This window comes from Gigantopelta aegis, chromosome 1 (assembly GCF_016097555.1).
Source record: "Gigantopelta aegis isolate Gae_Host chromosome 1, Gae_host_genome, whole genome shotgun sequence".
In the NCBI taxonomy this organism is placed as follows: Eukaryota; Metazoa; Mollusca; class Gastropoda; order Neomphalida; family Peltospiridae; genus Gigantopelta; species Gigantopelta aegis.
Genome location: NC_054699.1, coordinates 41,182,554 through 41,201,563, shown reverse-complemented (window position 1 = coordinate 41,201,563; position 19,010 = coordinate 41,182,554). Strand labels below are relative to the sequence as shown.

Genomic DNA, 19,010 nt, shown 5'->3' with positions numbered 1-19,010 from the left:
ACCTTGTGTGTGGGATGGTGCATATAAAAGATCCCTTGCTACTAATCGAAAAGAGTAGCCCATGAAGTGGCGACAGTGGGTTTCCTCTCAATATCTGTGTGGTCCTTAACCATATGTCTGACGCCATATAACCGTAAATAAAATGTGTTGAGTGTGTCGTTAAATAAAACATTTCCTTCTTTCAGTAAATGGCTGTTTAAAGCTTGTCCACCGTATCATCATACGTCCCGCTTTCCATTAATATAATTTCGTATGCGATTTTATCGATGCGATGCATTTACATAGTGCCCTTTCCATATGTGCAATTCAGCACCCGGGCATTTAGCGCACTGAAATTTTGTTTTTATGTCATAACACGTAGTATTTACTTTCAGTTTAAAAGTACACTTTTATGAGGCCAAATTTTGTATGATGATCCGGTTGTGAAAACGCAGATATGAAAAGTGCAGTGGTGTACCTAGGGTATGGCAGGTGCCCTGGGAACCACTTGAAGGGGGCACCACTGAGCAGTTTCTATTAAAGTTGGACAAGTTATCAAAAAGATGGGAAGAAGGAAGGAAATGGTTTATTTAACAACGCACTCAACACATTTTATTTACGGTTATATGGCGTCAGACATATGGTTAAGGACCACAACGATATTGAGAGAGGAAACCTGCTGTCGCCACTTCATGGGCTACTCTTTTCGATTAGCAGCAAGGGATCTTTTATATGCACCATCCCACAGACAGGATAACACATACCACAGCCTTTGATACACCAGTCGTGCACTGGCTGGAGCGAGAAATAGCCCAATGGGCCCACCGACGCTAAAAGATGAGTGTCAGATGTTTAGACAGCTAGGGGTGCAATTTCAGTGCATGTCATAGGCACTATTCTGCATAGATATGCCACTGGAAATGTGGGCCTCAAGGTAGTACTAAACCAAATAACTTCCGGCTGGGTCAAAGTTGGAAGTGCACCAAATTTTTGATAGAGAAGTGAACACCACAAGTCCTGTGATTGGTTATAAATGTGAGTGTGTTGGTTGTAAAAAATAATAGTTTCATCTGGGTAAAAAAATGTGCAATTTTATTTCATCTAGTACCAATGTATCAAGTAGCCTTGTGCTTGAAACATGTATGGGGTACCTGTAAAAAAAAGTACTCAAATTTTGTTCGAAACTAGGGTAGTCATAGACGCTACCCATTATCTCAGAAACGATCAACTTGACCCCCATTTTTTTCTGATTCACTTTTAAGTGTAAGGGGTAGTAGTATTTATATCCGTGGCGTTTATGTCGGTTGATACGTTGCAGGTAGGAGTTTTAGCCACATATGTTACTATTGTCGTCTATGGGATTTGATTTGGTAGTATACACCCTTAAGAGTTAAAAGTTTGTTTTCTTTGACGAGACCTCTAGAGCACAGCACACTGATTTGATTAACCATCAGCTACTGGATGTCAAATATTTTATAATTCTGACAATCAATGTGCTCTAATGGTGTAGTTAAACAAACGAAACCTTTTTGTTTTTGATTGGGACAAAACAAATATCTCAGAATGGGTTCATGGATGGAGTTTAATCCTACAAAGGTAATGTAGCACCTCGAATGAGTTCTCAAATGAAATGCAGTCGGTTAAAGCTTGAACACCACAAGAGCACATTAATTTATTAATCAACGACTATGAATAACTGACAAAGTCCTAGGTCCATTTTGCCCCGGGTCCCCCTGCCAGAGGGGCCCCAAGACTTCCTTTATAATTTTTTTTTAATAATTATAAAATTAGTTCATTTTTTTTATGTCATGTAATTTAATTTCTATGTTTGAGGGGCCCTCGAACCTGAAATGCCCTGGGCCCCCTATGGTCTAAATCCGACCCTGTTCACACCAAGATGTCACCATCCTGAAACAATTGCTCTAATTTTTTTTGTTTAAACATGCTGAATACCCGCATACGGAATCGCGTATATGAAAAAGATCCTATGTAAATACAGTGCATTGTTAAACCCACACATGCGAAGTCGCGTTAATGGAAAGAGGGGAAACCCGCCGCAACATTTTCCCATTAGAAACGAGGGATATTTTTTATGCACCATACCACAAACAGGATAGCACATACCACAAACTTTAATATATCAGTCGTGGTAGCACTGGTTGAAATGAGAAACGGCCGACGTGGATAATAGAAATCAGACAAATAAGAATTGTTTGTCATTTTTTGCGAATTTATTGATGTACAACAGTCTCAAATTGTATAAAATGACGAACAATTCTTATAATTACAAACGGCACAACTTATTTAGTTAAAACTACACATATAGTTCATAAATCAGTTTCTAATGTTCTTCCCATTATCTGGTTTACGTAACGACGTCCATTTATTGTAATGATGACGTGTTTAGTTTAAAACAGATTTCATATAATTACAAAGACAGGAGCTTGTGCAGAGGGTGGGTTACCTTGATCAAGCAAATGTTCTCTCTGTTTCAATATTTTTCCGGGGAAGCATGTTTTAACCTCATAAATTTCGCTAGCCACAGCTTAGCCCCCATCCCTCTCTTCTAAAATGTATGCACAAGTGGCTGGACACACCATATTTAGTTAAAAATACACACAAATCTGCTTCTAGCGTCCTTTTCATGACCTGTCCTTTTCATGACCTGTTTTACGTAATGATGTCCCATTTGGCATAATGACATCATTTTCTGAGGTTTATGGAAGGATAACATTCAGTTTTTCTTCAAAATCGTCCAATCAGAAATGACAATCCTATAAACGGGGAACTTTTGTATATTGTACAGAAATAAAACAAGAAAAAATAAAATCGGCTTTTGTATAAATAATTTATTGTACAATGCTTTACTTTAAAACAAAATTTCTATCACAGACCACAAAAAAAAGAGAAGATAAATCAACAAAGCACATATTCCGATGTTAAAACAAAAATGTACACAGCAGTGCAGTAAGATAATAATAAAAATTGGTTTCATTGTCCCAACATAATAACGCACATTATTATTTATCTGTTACTAATACTGTGACCTTTGTGGTTTCCGTGGAACAAAAATATTGTAATTCCATCCAGCAGACTGGTTTTGGTTTTTATTTACGATAGGTGTTGTTTTACTTTTGTTTTTGTGTAATACACACAAGTATGTGTAGGTGTGTACATACACATACGCTTCTAACCTCTTATATAATGTTTTATTTCATATTAATTTTATGAATAACGAAGGTAAAACAGAAGTCTTAGATTTTATTTACTCTTCTAATCCATAATTTTTAAAAGAAATTTCAGTAATTTTATAGCATGTATGTGGTATATATATAATGTATAAAAACACTTAAAATTCAATTTTAATAAAACTACCATTTCATCATTCCACTTCACTCGGTTACTTCCAATTCATTTTTGTTTTTGATAGAAGAAAAATAAATAATATATACATGTATTACAATAACTGTCGGCTGCTTCTGATAAATACTTATACAATAATACTGAATGTATGCAAATAGACAAAAGCAGTATACTCTATATTTCATATATTCTAACATTCAAATTTAATAAGTAGAAATTTATAACACTTTATACTTCAAACAGATGTTTAAAATTATAATTAAATTAAAACCATAATACCACTTTTTTTTTAATGAAATTTTTCAAATTTGGATAAGTGATGATGGAATATTTTTTAAAACACTTTCTTTGGATGATACAACTTAAATATGAATGTACAATTGAAAATGAAGCATTACTGGTATGTTTTTAAAACTTGATTTACATAACATCTGCATTTTATCTTTTGGCTATTAATTAATGCTGAATTGGATGAAACATATTTTGGCATAATTGAGTACTGTCCATTCCAAGTTAGTATCTGCAAAAACAGCCCTCGAGATTCAGATAAAATAATAAAATAAATTTACTTGATAATGATTAATTTTGCAATAGCTTTGTGCGAATTTTGACAGCTGACTTAATTTATTATGTTACAAGATGATCTGAATTTCGAAGGCTGTCTAAAACTAATATTCTATCAGTTATGTACACCTTTTAATAATTAATACTATATATATATATATATACTGTCATACAGAATTAACAGAATAACCCACAAGGAAACTTTTAAATGAAATAAAGAAATCCAAGTTTCACGTTCTTCATGGTACAAAGGGTCCAACTCATGTCTCAAATTCTTCTTTATCATCAAAATGGGATAAAATATAATAATCCATCGTGGAAATGCTGTACCTGTCTGATGATTGTGAGAAGTCTCGACACATAAAAAACAAAAAAACATCGCCTACTTTTATAGTCATGTCTTAGCTGTTACAGGATACCACCAGCATTAACATGACAAAAATACTTGATGTACACAAATTAAATATTCAAAGCGAAAAATAAAATTATCTCAATTACTATTGCGTTTAAAGGTCTGTGAACGTTATTATCAGCTAGAAACACTGTACCATGTGGAAAAGCGTGAAGATGTATGGGTACATTTAACAGTTTTTTCTTTTTTTCCTTCTTTTGTTATAGGGGATGGGAGTGGGAAGTGGTGGCGCTAAAGATTTGTTAATTTTTCTTGACAAATCCATACAATGTTAATGTAGTTTTTTCCTGGTTCTGGTGAGAAGTAAAACGTCTGGTGAGAGACAAGGAAATGGAACGTTCTATTAGCGAGATCCCTGCAAATATCCATGGGAGTGACGACACAGTCTGAATTGTCTATTTGCTTGACTGGAACAGGTCGGACAACATGGCCTTATAGTTGACGTTCGTGACCTGCGACTTCGGGAGCGTTCCCTGCCAGTCTGCGTCCTCTGTGATTGGCTGAGTTGGCATGCAGGGTACGGGGTAATCTCGCCAGTTCAACTGTTTTACAAACTCTACGTAATCAATTTCACCTTGTTCATTTCTAGGAGCCCTGCAAAATTGAAAAAGATAAATGTTCAACTGTTTCACAAATTACGTAATCAATTTCACCATGTTCATTTCTAGGAGCCCTGCAAAATTAAAGATAAATGTTCAACTGTTTCACAAACTCTACGTAATCAATTTCACCCCCATGTTCGTTTCTAGAAGCCATGCCAAAAATTGAAAAAGATAAACATTCAAGAAATTATACGGGGGTGGGGAACTTGGTGAACAGACTAGTACTTTCTTTGATCCCCATTTACATAGTCATCATGGTTTACGCAGATACAAAATAAGTCACCTCAATTTATTTCTTCATGACCTGCTAATGGTTTACACAAATTTTCAGTTCTTTTTTCCTATAATTAATGTTATGGGCTCCTCATTTGGGAATAAAAACTTACACTTCGACAGCAGCTCTGAGCAGGTCATCGGGCAGTGGTACATGGTGAGAGTGGAACACGGTGCGGATTATCTCCGTGCTCAAGAAGCCAGACCTGTAACACAGAGTCACATGTTATATAGAATCACTACAGATGTATCCTGTCACACAGTCACGTCTTATCACATACACAGACTATAAATATCACTACAGATGTATCCTGTAACACAGTCACATGTTATCACATACACAGACTATAAATATCACTACAGATGTATCCTGTAACACAAGTCACGTGTTATCACATACACATACTATAAATATCACTACAGATGTATCCTGTAACACAGTCACGTGTTATCACATACACATACTATAAATATGACTACAGATGTATCCTGTAACACAGTCACGTGTTATCACATACACAAACATACTATAAATATCACTACAGATGTATCCTGTAACAGTCACGTGTTATCACATACACATACTACAAATATCACTACAGATGTATCCTGTAACACATGCTATCACATACACACACATACTATAAATATCACTACAGATGTATCCTGTAACAGTCACGTGTTATCACATACACATACTACAAATATCACTACAGATGTATCCTGTAACACACATGCTATCACACACACACACATACTATAAATATCACTGGATGTATCCTGTAAAACAGCCACATGCTATCACATACTATAAATATCACTACAGATGTATCCTTCTGTAACAGTCACGTGCTACCACATACAAACACATACTATAAATATCACTACAGATGTATCCTGTAACAGTGACGTGCTATCCCATACAAACACACACTATAAATATCACTACAGATGTATCCTATAACAGTGACGTGCTATCCCATACAAACACACACTATAAATATCACTTGCTGTATCATTCTGTAACAGTCATGCGCTATCACACACACACTATAAATGTCACTACATATGTATCATTCTGTAACACAGTCATGTGTTATCACATACACACACATAATATAAATATCACTACAAATGTATCCTCCTGTAACACAGAGTCACGTGTTATCACACACACACACACAGGGAACGCCCTTTTTTCATGCTATAGAATTTACTACAAATTATTTATTTCTTAGCCACTTGTTTTCTGTAACACTAAACCAAACCTAAAAGCAAGTTAACCTCGTCATCATCATCACTACCCTCCACCTCCTTCGATCACCACCAGAAAAGTATAACCTCTCCCTCACCTCTCGACTTCGATCGTCATGACAACACAAAAGCACTTACTTGTTCATGTCCTCGTAGATGAAACTCTCGGTGAGACTTCCAAAACCCTCATAGTTCCTCTTGCGCAGATGTTCCTGTGCGATTGCGACCAGTTTCTCCCAGTCGGGCGTGTATTCACGCTTCTGGTCGCTATAGTAACGAGCCAGGGTCATGACCTCGTGCTCCATCAGACTCCCGTCCAGCTGCTTGACAAGCGTTCGGAACTGTTCGTACGGAACCACGCCCGTGCCGCTCGGGTCGTTCCGGGCGAAGAAAGCCTGAATGTCCTCGGGATTCTGTCCGACCTTTTCGGCAATACGTCGCCCAATACGCTGAACATCGGCATACAGGAACTGAAAGAAAATACAAAGGTAAAATAATTAAACAAGAACGGCTTTGCTCTAAGGTGTTATGTGCATAACATCAAACGAACCATTTATCTTTATGAGTTGCTTTAAAATGGATCTAACGAGTGGATTGAACAGACACAAATGTAGTATTCTATTTCTTACATATCCTAAAAAAAAACCCAGGTTTCAAATAAATTCAAATGTCTTTTCCAACTAAGACCCATTTACAGCCCTATAGTGCTTGTAGTTAACTTGTGATAGATTTCGATCATGCTTTTTTTTTGTTTTTTTTCATTGGATGGTATCTGGCGTTGGTGACCTGGTCATCATCTAGGAGCAAGTTAAAAATACCATATTTTGCTATATTTACATTTATTTGTGATAAATAACTACAAATTAACTGATCCCACATATAATCTTTGTGCTCCTCAGGGTTAATTTTTCAGGGAACAAAATTATAAGAGACAAAAACTTTAAATTATATCTGGTTTTTGAAGTACGAATCTGGTTTTGAAAAACAACTTGGACAGCTTTCGCACGGTGCTAGAAAAATCTGTGGGCTAGACGATTTCTACATACTCGTGACGTCATAACTCATGGTTTATGATGATTAACGTCATAACTCATGGTTTAGTCAATTCTGTTTGCCATTTCACGTTGTATCATTGTTTAAAAAATATTTAAACAAATTAATATTTTCAACTTTATATTTATTGTTAAGTTGTTGCATTTTTATGTCGTTGTATAAGTTGGACTATATTTTTCAGCGAATGTTTAAATCAGTTTTATTGTTTGTAGGTGAAATGTTTATGAATCGTTCTACAATAAACAAACCATACGTAGCTTACAAAATTAATGTTTTGTTATTGTAATTAAATGGGCAAGAAAAAGAATCAATCACCGTTGTGAGGTGTAGATAAGGCAATTCCAACCCTCGGGACAAAATGTTTTGTCCCTTGGGTTGGAACTGCCTTATCTATACCTCAAAACGGTGATAGATTCTATTAGTCTTGTGCACTTTATTGCCAAATTGCGAGGGAATAATAGCAGGTCGTCACAGGCCTCTGAGAATAGAAAATCTGTGACCTATTTATCGGTTAAGCAGAAATAAATCCAGGTGACCCATTTCCTCTTAACCTGTTATATCCAAGTAAATTGTGCTCCTAATTTCGACTGTACAGAAAATAGGTTATGCAAAATTCTCACAATTTTTAGAGGCATGTCGTAATTTTCATGCCATCCAATCAGTTACTAATGAAGCAATCTGCAAACTGCAATTATCAAAAAAATTAAAAAAAATTAACCCAGATATTTAAGCCTATATGGATAATACCATTGGGCTATTTCTCATTCCAGCCAGAGTTCCACAACTGGTGTAACAAAGGCCATGGTATGTACTATCCTGTCTGTGGGATGGTGCACATAAAAGATCCCTTGCTGCTAATCAAAAAGAGTAGCCCATGAAATGGCGACAGCGGGTTTCCTCTCTCTATATCTGTGTGGTCCTTAACCATATGTCTGACACCACATATAAACATAAATAAAATGTGTGCGTCGTTAAAAAGAATAATTCCTTCCTTCTTATATGGATAATAATGAAAAAGAAACACTGTGCGTGACCCAGTGACCCATATTTGTGACTGACCTCTTCACAGTGGTTCTCCATGTAGCGGAAGGCGTATTCATCCGCATCGATGATGAGGAACTTGTGTTTGTTGAACTCCACCTTACTGCCCACGTACAGGTCACGACACATGTAGTACTCTGACATATCTGTACTAAATGGAGGCTGGTTCGGCTTCTTAACTCGGCCGCGCTCGAGGAATTTACCACCAATAATACCTGAAATTAGAGAAAACATCGAAATTAGAAGAAAAAAATACGCATTACCATTAAAAGTAAACTTGCAGGTCCGTACTTCTCTAAAAAAGGATTATTAATGAAAATAAGCATTCTGAGAGTACTGGTAAAGAAATAAATGTCCCCTACGGCAGGTCCAACTGGTCAGGTCAGGACAGAGTTTAACGTGCACATTCAGAGCAAGCTGTTGTAGCACACGCCTGTCCTGGACGCAGGTGTCGGCCTCAGCCAGTTCCTCAGTCCAGGACAGGGCCCAAGTAATTTTCATCTGGATAATATTTATGTGAAAATCACATTTTTGAGAGGTGATAGTGTAATATTTCCTACAGCTCTGTTAAAAAGGGTTAAAATTCCCAGAAAATCACATTCAATTTGTAACTCTACTCTGCTTTGCAAAGAAACTTTGAGAAAACTGTAATGGTTGTATTATTTCCCTAGTTCAAGGGCCATAACTCTGCCAAAAATGGGCAAATTCCCATGCAAGTCAAACTTGATCAGATAGCCTATATAGCTGAGATGTGTGCCCAGGACAGCGTGCTTGAACGTTAATTGGATATAAGCATGAAAATATGTTGAAATGAATGAAAAATTATCGGTAACCATGCAAAAGCATTTCAACTAAATATCCTGCTGAGACCCGATCTTGATCTTCAACTGTATATCTTAAAGTGATTCACAATATTCGAGTTCACCTCACAACCTACCCTAAATAATTTGCCTAAAACCCCCAACAATTTGAGCCTCCCTTTTTTTTCATTTAATTCAACTTATTTTTGTGCTTATATCCAATTAAGGTTCAAACTATGTTGTTCTGGGCACACACCTCAGCTATCTGGGCTGTCTGTCCAGATAGCTGTTAGTTATCAGTGGTTGGTAGAGAGAAAAGGGTGTAGTATGTCCAGATAGCTGTTAGTTATCAGTGGTTGGTAGAGAGAAAAGGGTGTAGTATGTCCAGATAGCTGTTAGTTATCAGTGGTTGGTAGAGAGAAAAGGGTGTAGTATGTCCAGATAGCTGTTAGTTATCAGTGGTTGGTAGAGAGAAAAGGGTGTAGTATGTCCAGATAGCTGTTAGTTATCAGTGGTTGGTAGAGAGAAAAGGGTGTAGTATGTCCAGATAGCTGTTAGTTATCAGTGGTTGGTAGAGAGAAAAGGGTGTAGTATGTCCAGATAGCTGTTAGTTATCAGTGGTTGGTAGAGAGAAAAGGGTGTAGTATGTCCAGATAGCTGTTAGTTATCAGTGGTTAGTAGAGAGAAAAGGGTGTAGTATGTCCAGATAGCTGTTAGTTATCAGTGGTTGGTAGAGAGAAAAGGGTGTAGTATGTCCAGATAGCTGTTAGTTATCAGTGGTTAGTAGAGAGAAAAGGGTGTAGTATGTCCAGATAGCTGTTAGTTATCAGTGGTTGGTAGAGAGAAAAGGGTGTAGTATGTCCAGATAGCTGTTAGTTATCAGTGGTTAGTAGAGAGAAAAGGGTGTAGTATGTCCAGATAGCTGTTAGTTATCAGTGGTTGGTAGAGAGAAAAGGGTGTAGTAGTCCAGATAGCTGTTAAAGTGGTTGGTAGAGAGAAAAGGGTGTAGTATGTCCAGATAGCTGTTAGTTATCAGTGGTTAGTAGAGAGAAAAGGGTGTAGTATGTCCAGATAGCTGTTAGTTATCAGTGGTTGGTAGAGAGAAAAGGGTGTAGTATGTCCAGATAGCTGTTAGTTATCAGTGGTTGGTAGAGAGAAAAGGGTGTTGTACCTGCTCTTACACCTAGTTACCCATCGAGTCCTTAAAACTTGCTCGGGCTGGAGCAGGTACTGGGCAGCAAACTCTGTACCTACCAGCCTTATGTCCGATGGCTTAACCACGACACCACTGAGGCTGGTGAGCCTTCGCTAATTTTTCTGGCTTATGTAAATGGAAACCACATGTATTATTCTGTTTGGCCTAGCCACCATTGTAACTGTTTTACCTGAATTGCGAATGGGTGGTTTGAAAACTTGCACCGTGTCGTCACACATGTAGTAGCAGTGGTGTAGGAAGGTGCCAAAAAGTGGGGGGCACACACACACACATATATATATATATATATATATAAACCATTGCTGCTGCTATTGGATCAAGAAAAGTGGGGAGCACATGCCCCTGCTTCCTATGACTATGAGTAGGAGATTTTAAAGTTACGTTTCCACCCTGTTAAACATGTTACCTGAATTGCGAATGGGTGGTTCGAAGACCTGCACTGTGTCATCACACATGTAGTAGGAGACGATGAACCTGCGTTCCTTGTCAATGGGTTTGTCCGTCTCGAGTCGTGCCAGGAAGCGCAACACGTTGCTGTCGAGACCCTGTCGGTCGCGCTCCATGAACTTGATGAAGTCACGGCGTGGCGGTTTCGGCATCAGACCCATGCACGAACAGAGCGAGTCCTCCTCACTGCCGAACCCATTGTACGGGGGATATTCCCGCTTGATCTTCACGCCCTCATCGCGCTTGTAGGAAACCTGAGGGAATTCCGCTGAAATTAGGAAAATTTGAAAAATAATGTTTTGAGTTACTGGTCCCATATTTGGTTCTGTAGCCATTTCTCATATCAGAGGTCAAAACCGGAAAAAAACAACAATGTTCACACTGTATGACACTGCATAGAGAGTCATACAAAGGTGTGCACATTGTTTTTTCGGTTCATATTTGCATGAACCAAAAAATTATTGTGGTCAAATCTTATAATTAAATTTATAGGCATAATTTAACAATAAATGTCTTAATTTCTTTTATAGTTTGAATATGCCTGTAGTGTTGTTTGTGTAAACTTCATTATCATTTTGAATCAGGTGAAGTCATTTGGTAAATGACATAATTTTTTATAAGCGATGCCATGTTCGCTAGTTTTAGCTGATATTGCATTTTGATGGCCTGTTAAGTTGTTGTTGGAAGGATTTGTCTGATTTGTGTTTAGTTTATATTTCATGAATGTGAATGAAGGGAACATGTCAAACATTTACACTGTCAGGGGAAACCATTTAATTTTTTGTCAACAGCTGCAGAACAATGCTTACAAGTAAGTTTCAGGCATGAATGTTCTTACATTTCTTTGGTCACTGACAGTCTCACTACAACATAGTGATGACTCTATGCATATGTCTACTCTGCTATAGCATTTTCCATTAATTTATCGTATAAAAAGTGTACTATTACGTGGTATGTATGTCAAAATTTTATTCTCTTTGTATCTTTCATGTGTGTTTTTCTTCAAACTATGTAAATATGGTTGCTTGAATAATCTGCATGTTACAAAAAAGTCGTGGATATCTTGGGGGGGGGGGGGGGGGGAGGGGGGGTTAGTAGGCATGGCTTAATTTTTTTAGGTTCATCAAGATATAAACCCAAAAAAAGTAAACGCATCTCAACCAATCAGATTGCTGTAAAGACGCAAAGAAAATTTAATTATTATAATTTACATGACTGACAATTGTTTTCATGATCAGTCACAATTTAATCTAAACCATTTTTTGTTTGCACATTAACTTTAGAAAATCATTTTACATGGTTATAAAGAGTTAAGCAAAACAATTTTTTCTTTGGTGTAATCCATTAATAATTTTCGGACATTTTCAAATCTTAAAAGCATGCATATATAATTTGACCGCTAATATTTATTGATGTACGGTATATAATGTGACTTACCAATGTGAAGATGGATTGATCGCCAATATTTACTGATTTACAATATATAATTTAACTTACTGATTCCGTATTTTAGTTGGATTGATCACCAATATTGATTGATTTACTAATTACTAATTCCGTATTTGGTTTTGTAGTACTCCTTGGTGAAGTTGGATTTCGCTAAATTTCATGATCGCTAATATTTAATGATTTACGTTATATAATGCGACTCACTGATGCCGTATTTAAGTTGGATTGGTCACTGATATTGACTGATTTCCGGTATAGATAGTGTGACTCACTGATGCCGTATTTGGTTTTGTAGTACTCCTTGGTGAAGTTGGATTGATCGCTAATATTTATTGATTTATGGTATATAATGTGACTCACTGATGCCGTATTTGGTTTTGTAGTACTCCTTGGTGAAGTTGTCGCAGTCGACGAGCATCACCTTCCTGCCCCACACGTTGATGATGGAGCCGATCGTCAGGTCGGAGTCTTTGTAAAACTCCTGCTGCACGGCGCCCGTCTGAGAAGAACAAACACATATCATGTTCACGCATGTCACTCAAATCACAAATAAACACATACCACGTTCGCACACGTCACTCAAATCACAAATAAACACATACCACGTTCACGCACGTCACTCAAATCACAAATAAACACATACCACGTTCACGCACGTCACTCAAATCACAAATAAACACATACCACGTTCACGCACGTCACTCAAATCACAAATAAACACATACCACGTTCACGCACGTCACTCAAATCACAAATAAACACATACCACGTTCACGCACGGCACTCAAATCACAAATAAACACATACCATGTTCACGCACGGCACTCAATTAACAAATACCACATTCACACACATCACTCAAATCACAAATAAACACAGGCTGTTCTTTGTTTAACGACACACGATTCTTTTAACGTGAATGATTACTTCACTAACCTTGAGACTGTCGAGAATGTAGCGTCCTCCACGGCCAGTCGGGCCGAACACGTTGAGCACGGTTCGGTCAGTTATCTCCCCTGGCTGCTTCAAGGCGTCCACGTTCTTGGGCAGCGGTCCCCTGCGTACAAACACTGGAACTGCATCGCGACCTGCATTCGGGGGGATCACTTCTCTAATCTCAATCGTGTCATCGGCCAGGAAGTAGTGCAGGATTAGCTCCCTTGGATCCCCAAACATGCTGTCGGTATCGTCCCAGTAACAGAAGAAGCGGAGAACGTGGCGATCGTGGTTCAGAAACTGTTCGAGCGTGTCGTGTTTCTCATATGGCCGGAGTGGCTGCATACTTCCTTCCATCTGAAAATGAGAATTAAAAAAAAAATCAGATATTTAATCTCATGAAAAAATATTTTAGTGAATATGCTTTAAAAATTATTTGTTTTTTGAAAACAGAGGTCTATTTGAAATAGGTGGGCACTTAATAGCCTGTGATGATGGTTAGACCAAAATGTGACATGAAATTAATGCGAGTGAAATTGCACCCCTTGAAATGTTACTTTTGTAACAACATTGTGTACCTTTGAGTTAGGTCTCACTACACAGATCACTTCTGGGTGAGAGTTCATTAATCACAGTCCACCATAGTTCCTAATCGTGGCACATGTTATGGTTCACATATTCACTTCTAGGAAATGGTGGAGAATTAAAACAATATGTATGTTTAATGGTAAGCCTTCTAGCTGTATTTTGCCCATGTTATTTTGTAATATTGTGCATCGACCTTTTGGGACATAGGTATATAGCGCAAGTGACAGCCGGAGTGAATTGGTTAATGAACCACCTGTTCGGACCGGTACTAAAGCCAGATGCGGTCATATGGCAAAAAACTGAGACGGAAATATTCTCAATTTTGGAGTGAAAATAAATGCTTATATAATGTATGTTCGCAATGGTATACGTTGTTAGTGCCAACGAGAACCCGTTCTATTGGCAATCTTCGTTTGACGTTGGGCAATTTAACATGGGTTTCAATGGCAGATGACATCTGTGTAGTGAGACCTTAATTCTGAGGTACAAATGTCTTCAATAAAATCATCCCACTAACGATAACGCAACATAATGGTGATTTCAAAGTAATAATGCAAGAACCATTCACAAAGAGGTCCCTAGCTCAAGTAATCTCTATAGCCATCCTCTTATTGATAATATATGTTGTAGGGGAGGGCTAGAGAGGACTGTGTGTAATACTTTGACAATCATCAATGACCAAATGGTAGCCAGCTACTGCATCTAAAATTTTAAACAGTTCCTAGATCTGATGTCACAGAGCTTTAGTTTGATTATTCCCAAGTCATTAAACTTACATGTTGTTAATCAGTACTAATGTGTCACGTGGGTACACACTTTGCTCTATGTCACCACATCATTCACCTTTTGAGTTTAATAGTCTCCCCCTCCCTCCCTGCTCCTCTTCCAGACACCACTGACTGATTAAGTACGAATACACCATGCGTTTACTTACAGCCTGCCTATAACGGTAATAGGCATCGGTTGGAGGCTGCTCAGGCAAGTCGACACTGTTGCCCAACTTGCGCAGGAAGTTCTGCGTGAACTGGTCACAGTTGGTCAGCTTGAACACCTTGGAGTAGAAGCTGACCTCGATCCCAACGTTCAGGTCATCCACCGTGTAGAATTCATCGTCGTTTGGTGGCGGTTTCGGAATTCGGTGGCGCCGGATTATCGTTCCTGTTGATAGGACAACATTAATTTTTTTTTTTTTAATATACATCATGTTCGAGGAAAGGAATACTATTTTTAAACAAGAATTTTGAAAGTACTGCTATTTATTAAAGCAATACATGTCCCCTATCGGGCCCAACAATTTTTCGCGTCTCTTACATTCAAGAGGAAAATGGGTAAATCACCATGAAAATTAAATTTGATCTGTAAAACACAAAATTTCATCTCAATATCTTCAGGCATTGCAAAAAAAACTAAAACGGCCATAACTCATAAACGCCATGAAAGTCAAATTTAATAAAGCTATATACACAAAATATAGTTATCCCAAAATTATAAAATTATAGTATTATCCAACGATTTTAAGAGGATCAAATGGTGATGGTAAAACTTCATCAGAAGTACTCTCTGTGAGTTGTGACACATATTCATTGATTAAGCAAAATTGTGTTGATTAGTCTCCTACGGGTCTCACCGGAGGGGACTATAGCTTTCATCTCCATCTGTCCCACATAGAGTCTTCTGGATGGGTTTTTATCAGAATGCCTGGAGATATTGAACTGCAATTGTGTTTATAGCTTTATCGTGCACTGCTAGAGATCAAGTTTAACTTTTATGGCAATTAACCCATTTTTGACAGTTATAGCCCTTGAACTTAGGAAATATGAAAATTGTATTACCAGATTTTTTTTTGATTTTTTTTTTTTGGGGGGGGGGGGGGGGGGGGAATGCCTCAACATATTGAGCTAAAAACTCCATACTGGTTACATGATGATAACAAAAAGAAGGAAACACATCGTATTTGCAACCAAAAAAATTATCAAATCACACTAAAGTCAGCATAAAGTAGAAAATCAGAGATTGGATTAAAGTGTTTTAAGAGTTCATTTACAATCAGAACATTTTGATGGGTCACAATTTAAGGCATCATTTGTAGTTATTATAATTTTAATATATTTTTAGTTCATGTACATGTGTCATGTGTTTATACTGACCCCTTAGTTTGCCCCTCAATATCTGACAAGTTTATGCACACACACACGACAGATATCACTTACCCTGAGGTAGACCCATGTTTTTCACTCTGGGCTCAATAACTTGGATCGAATCGTCTTCCAAATAAAAATATACTTTGCAGTTTCGGATCCTGTAGGTTTCTTCTCTCTTTTCGTGCACTGCTTCCTGGAAGTATGCATCGAAGCAGAGGACCTGGCGATCAAACGCCACCCACGCTGGCAGGTTGGACCCCTCACCCCGGGGGAAAACCGTATTTTTGGGCTTGAGTTTCTGTCCGAGTAATGGTTCACCTCCAATACCTGGCTTCTCGTGACCCACCAGTCTGTACACATCGTTCAGCTGGTCAAAGTGATGAGATTTGTGGAACTTTGTCTTTCCCAACTGAAACACAATAAAATAAGAAATATATATGAAGAGGATTTGTCACGGGTGTTTTGTAATATGGAAAATATCAACTGAGTCTATGTTAATCAGTATTTATTGAGGCTCTGCCGAGACAAATGTACCAATTAACTGGAAGAGGTTGATTTTTACGTTAAAAAATATGAGTGGCGAATTCTATTTAATATGATGTCATCACGATTAAAACAAATACTGCATGAAATAACATTTTAATTAGATTTTTTGTAAATTACAGTACTAAAGTTGCCTCCATTGGTAATATGATGTCATCACAATTAGCACAAATTAGTTTGACGTCATGTATTTTAATTAAATCTTATGAAAACATTACCCTCGGGTATACAGGTTTTGTTGGCTTGTAAACAAATGACCCATTCAAAGCAACACATTATTACCTAGAGACCTTGCAAATTTAACCGGGTTAATACACTAAATTATCACATGAGTTTATGATATAGATATCATGGGTAAGTTATAAGATAAATACAGATATTAATAAGTTTTGATTGTGAATAGAAAGATAAATAAAACAAATACTGCATGAACTAAAATTTGTATTGCTGAAAGCAAATAATCATACCACCATTTGAATCCAAACTAGAGTTATGGGTAAACAACCAGGGAACATTTTCTTCAGTGTTGTGTCCCAATTCACTACACAAGTTTCAGAGATGGCTACACAATATTAAAACATTAAACAGTAGTTGCTAATCAATTTTCAATTGACTAGAAATATCGCTAATCAAGATTTTGAAAACAAAATGTTCCTAGAAGTCTTTCTGATACTGAATAGAAACATGAACACAAGAAATACAGCATGAACTAAAATTGGTATTGCTGAAAGCAAATAATTAAAACAAAAGTCCTGAGTGCCACCAAATCTGAATTGTGGTAATATACTAGAGCTATGGGTAAACAGCGTATTGTTAATAATACCTAACTTTTCAATGTCAAAGTTTGATCAATCTCTACCCAAACAAATGAAATATATTTCAGTGTTCGAATATTGCAGATCAGATCTAACCACAAAGTTAAGACCCCTGCAAAAATTTGACAGGTTACAGTATTACCACTTTGGATATACATGACCATGTACTGCATTTCTATTTGCAATTAAAGCCATTCATTAAAAGCAGTTTTTATTTATTGGAATCTGGTTTGTCAGATGTGTTGTACAAATATGAATAAATTCAGTTTTAGAACTGTGTTAAAAATCAAATGAATTATCAGTATTATTAAAAAAAGTGTTTAACTGAATAATCATTATGATATGCTATAATTAATCAAATAAAATCATTATTTTTACCTCATTTATTACTAAATACAAAATATATTTCAATTACAGGTGACTCTGTCCAAATCGATGTCTGTGTTATCTAGATTTCTGTGTAAACAGGAAATTATCTTAAAGCCAGTGGTGTATCCCTCTCACCTCCCCCCCAATTATATTGATATGTGTACAAAAAGGGAACCTAGCTAGTTGCTCGCTTCAACCTAAAATGTTTCCCTAACCCTACATGTAAATCTTAACTCTAGCCCTAAAACTCTAACCAAAATAGAGGGGTGGGGTAGGGCTGGGGGCGTGTGGAGGGGGTAGTAACAGTTGAATATTTTACCATAATGTAATTATTCTTCATATGAATTTAATATTATTCTTCCAGTGCTATCTTGGCGAGGATGTTTATACTACGGGACGTTTTGAATGGATACGTATCAATGATTATGATACTTTACAGGTTAATAGTAAGAGCGATATGTTACATAAAAAAGGAAGAAAATAAACAAAACAAACAAAAGCAACACCCGAAAACATCTAATAAAGGTGACAACGTTAGATTTTACTATTAAAACGCACATGCTATCATAAAATGGTACAAGAGAAGATCGGTCGCGAAAACTAAATACTAACGTTAACTGATCACATCGTGATATAAACAGTTCTCTGGTGACAATTTATTTCATTACATTAATAAATAAACGTCACCAAAGTCGAAAAACTTACACTTTTGTTAAAAGAATTGCCAGGAAGATACGGCAACGCCATCGTTGATGTCAGGACGGTTGATGTTAACGCAGTTCCCAAAGTTTACATCCAGATAATGTTTGCTACCGGTCGCTAATGTTAATTGGTTGCTATGCTAACAACGGTTTCGTATTCATGCGCTATGTACTGCTTGACGACTAGTAATAAAAAGTTGATATCTATTCAATATTTTTTTAACGAAAAGAAACAATGAAATTAAAAGCGCTATAATATACCACTTTAATGGTAGGGTATATGCTTATTTTAAAAAATAAATTGAAACACGTTTTATAGTTCTTCCGGAAAAGTATCCACGCTGTAAAGCGTTTATGTATGACTCGGTCTTTTCCGTACATCAACGACAACGAACGATCACAAGAAGCAGTGCGATGGTGTCTCCAGTTTGAAACGTCGAATGGCGTAGTCAAGATTTTATATT

At 37.0% G+C, this 19,010-nt stretch overlaps 1 protein-coding gene across 1 annotated transcript; it reads right to left on the bottom strand.

Moving 5' to 3' along the window:
* Positions 1-2,808: 2,808 nt before the first annotated feature.
* Positions 2,809-18,692, bottom strand: LOC121375048 (EF-hand domain-containing family member C2-like). The gene is made up of 10 exons (XM_041502267.1): positions 18,551-18,692; positions 16,188-16,527; positions 14,912-15,135; positions 13,390-13,746; positions 12,814-12,952; positions 10,964-11,272; positions 8,560-8,756; positions 6,586-6,917; positions 5,307-5,399; positions 2,809-4,912 (listed from the first exon to the last, which is right to left on the bottom strand). The coding sequence occupies exons 1-10, from the start codon at positions 18,590-18,592 to the stop codon at positions 4,714-4,716; spliced, it is 2,232 nt and encodes a 743-aa protein (XP_041358201.1). The 5' UTR covers positions 18,593-18,692; the 3' UTR covers positions 2,809-4,713.
* Positions 18,693-19,010: the final 318 nt, after the last annotated feature.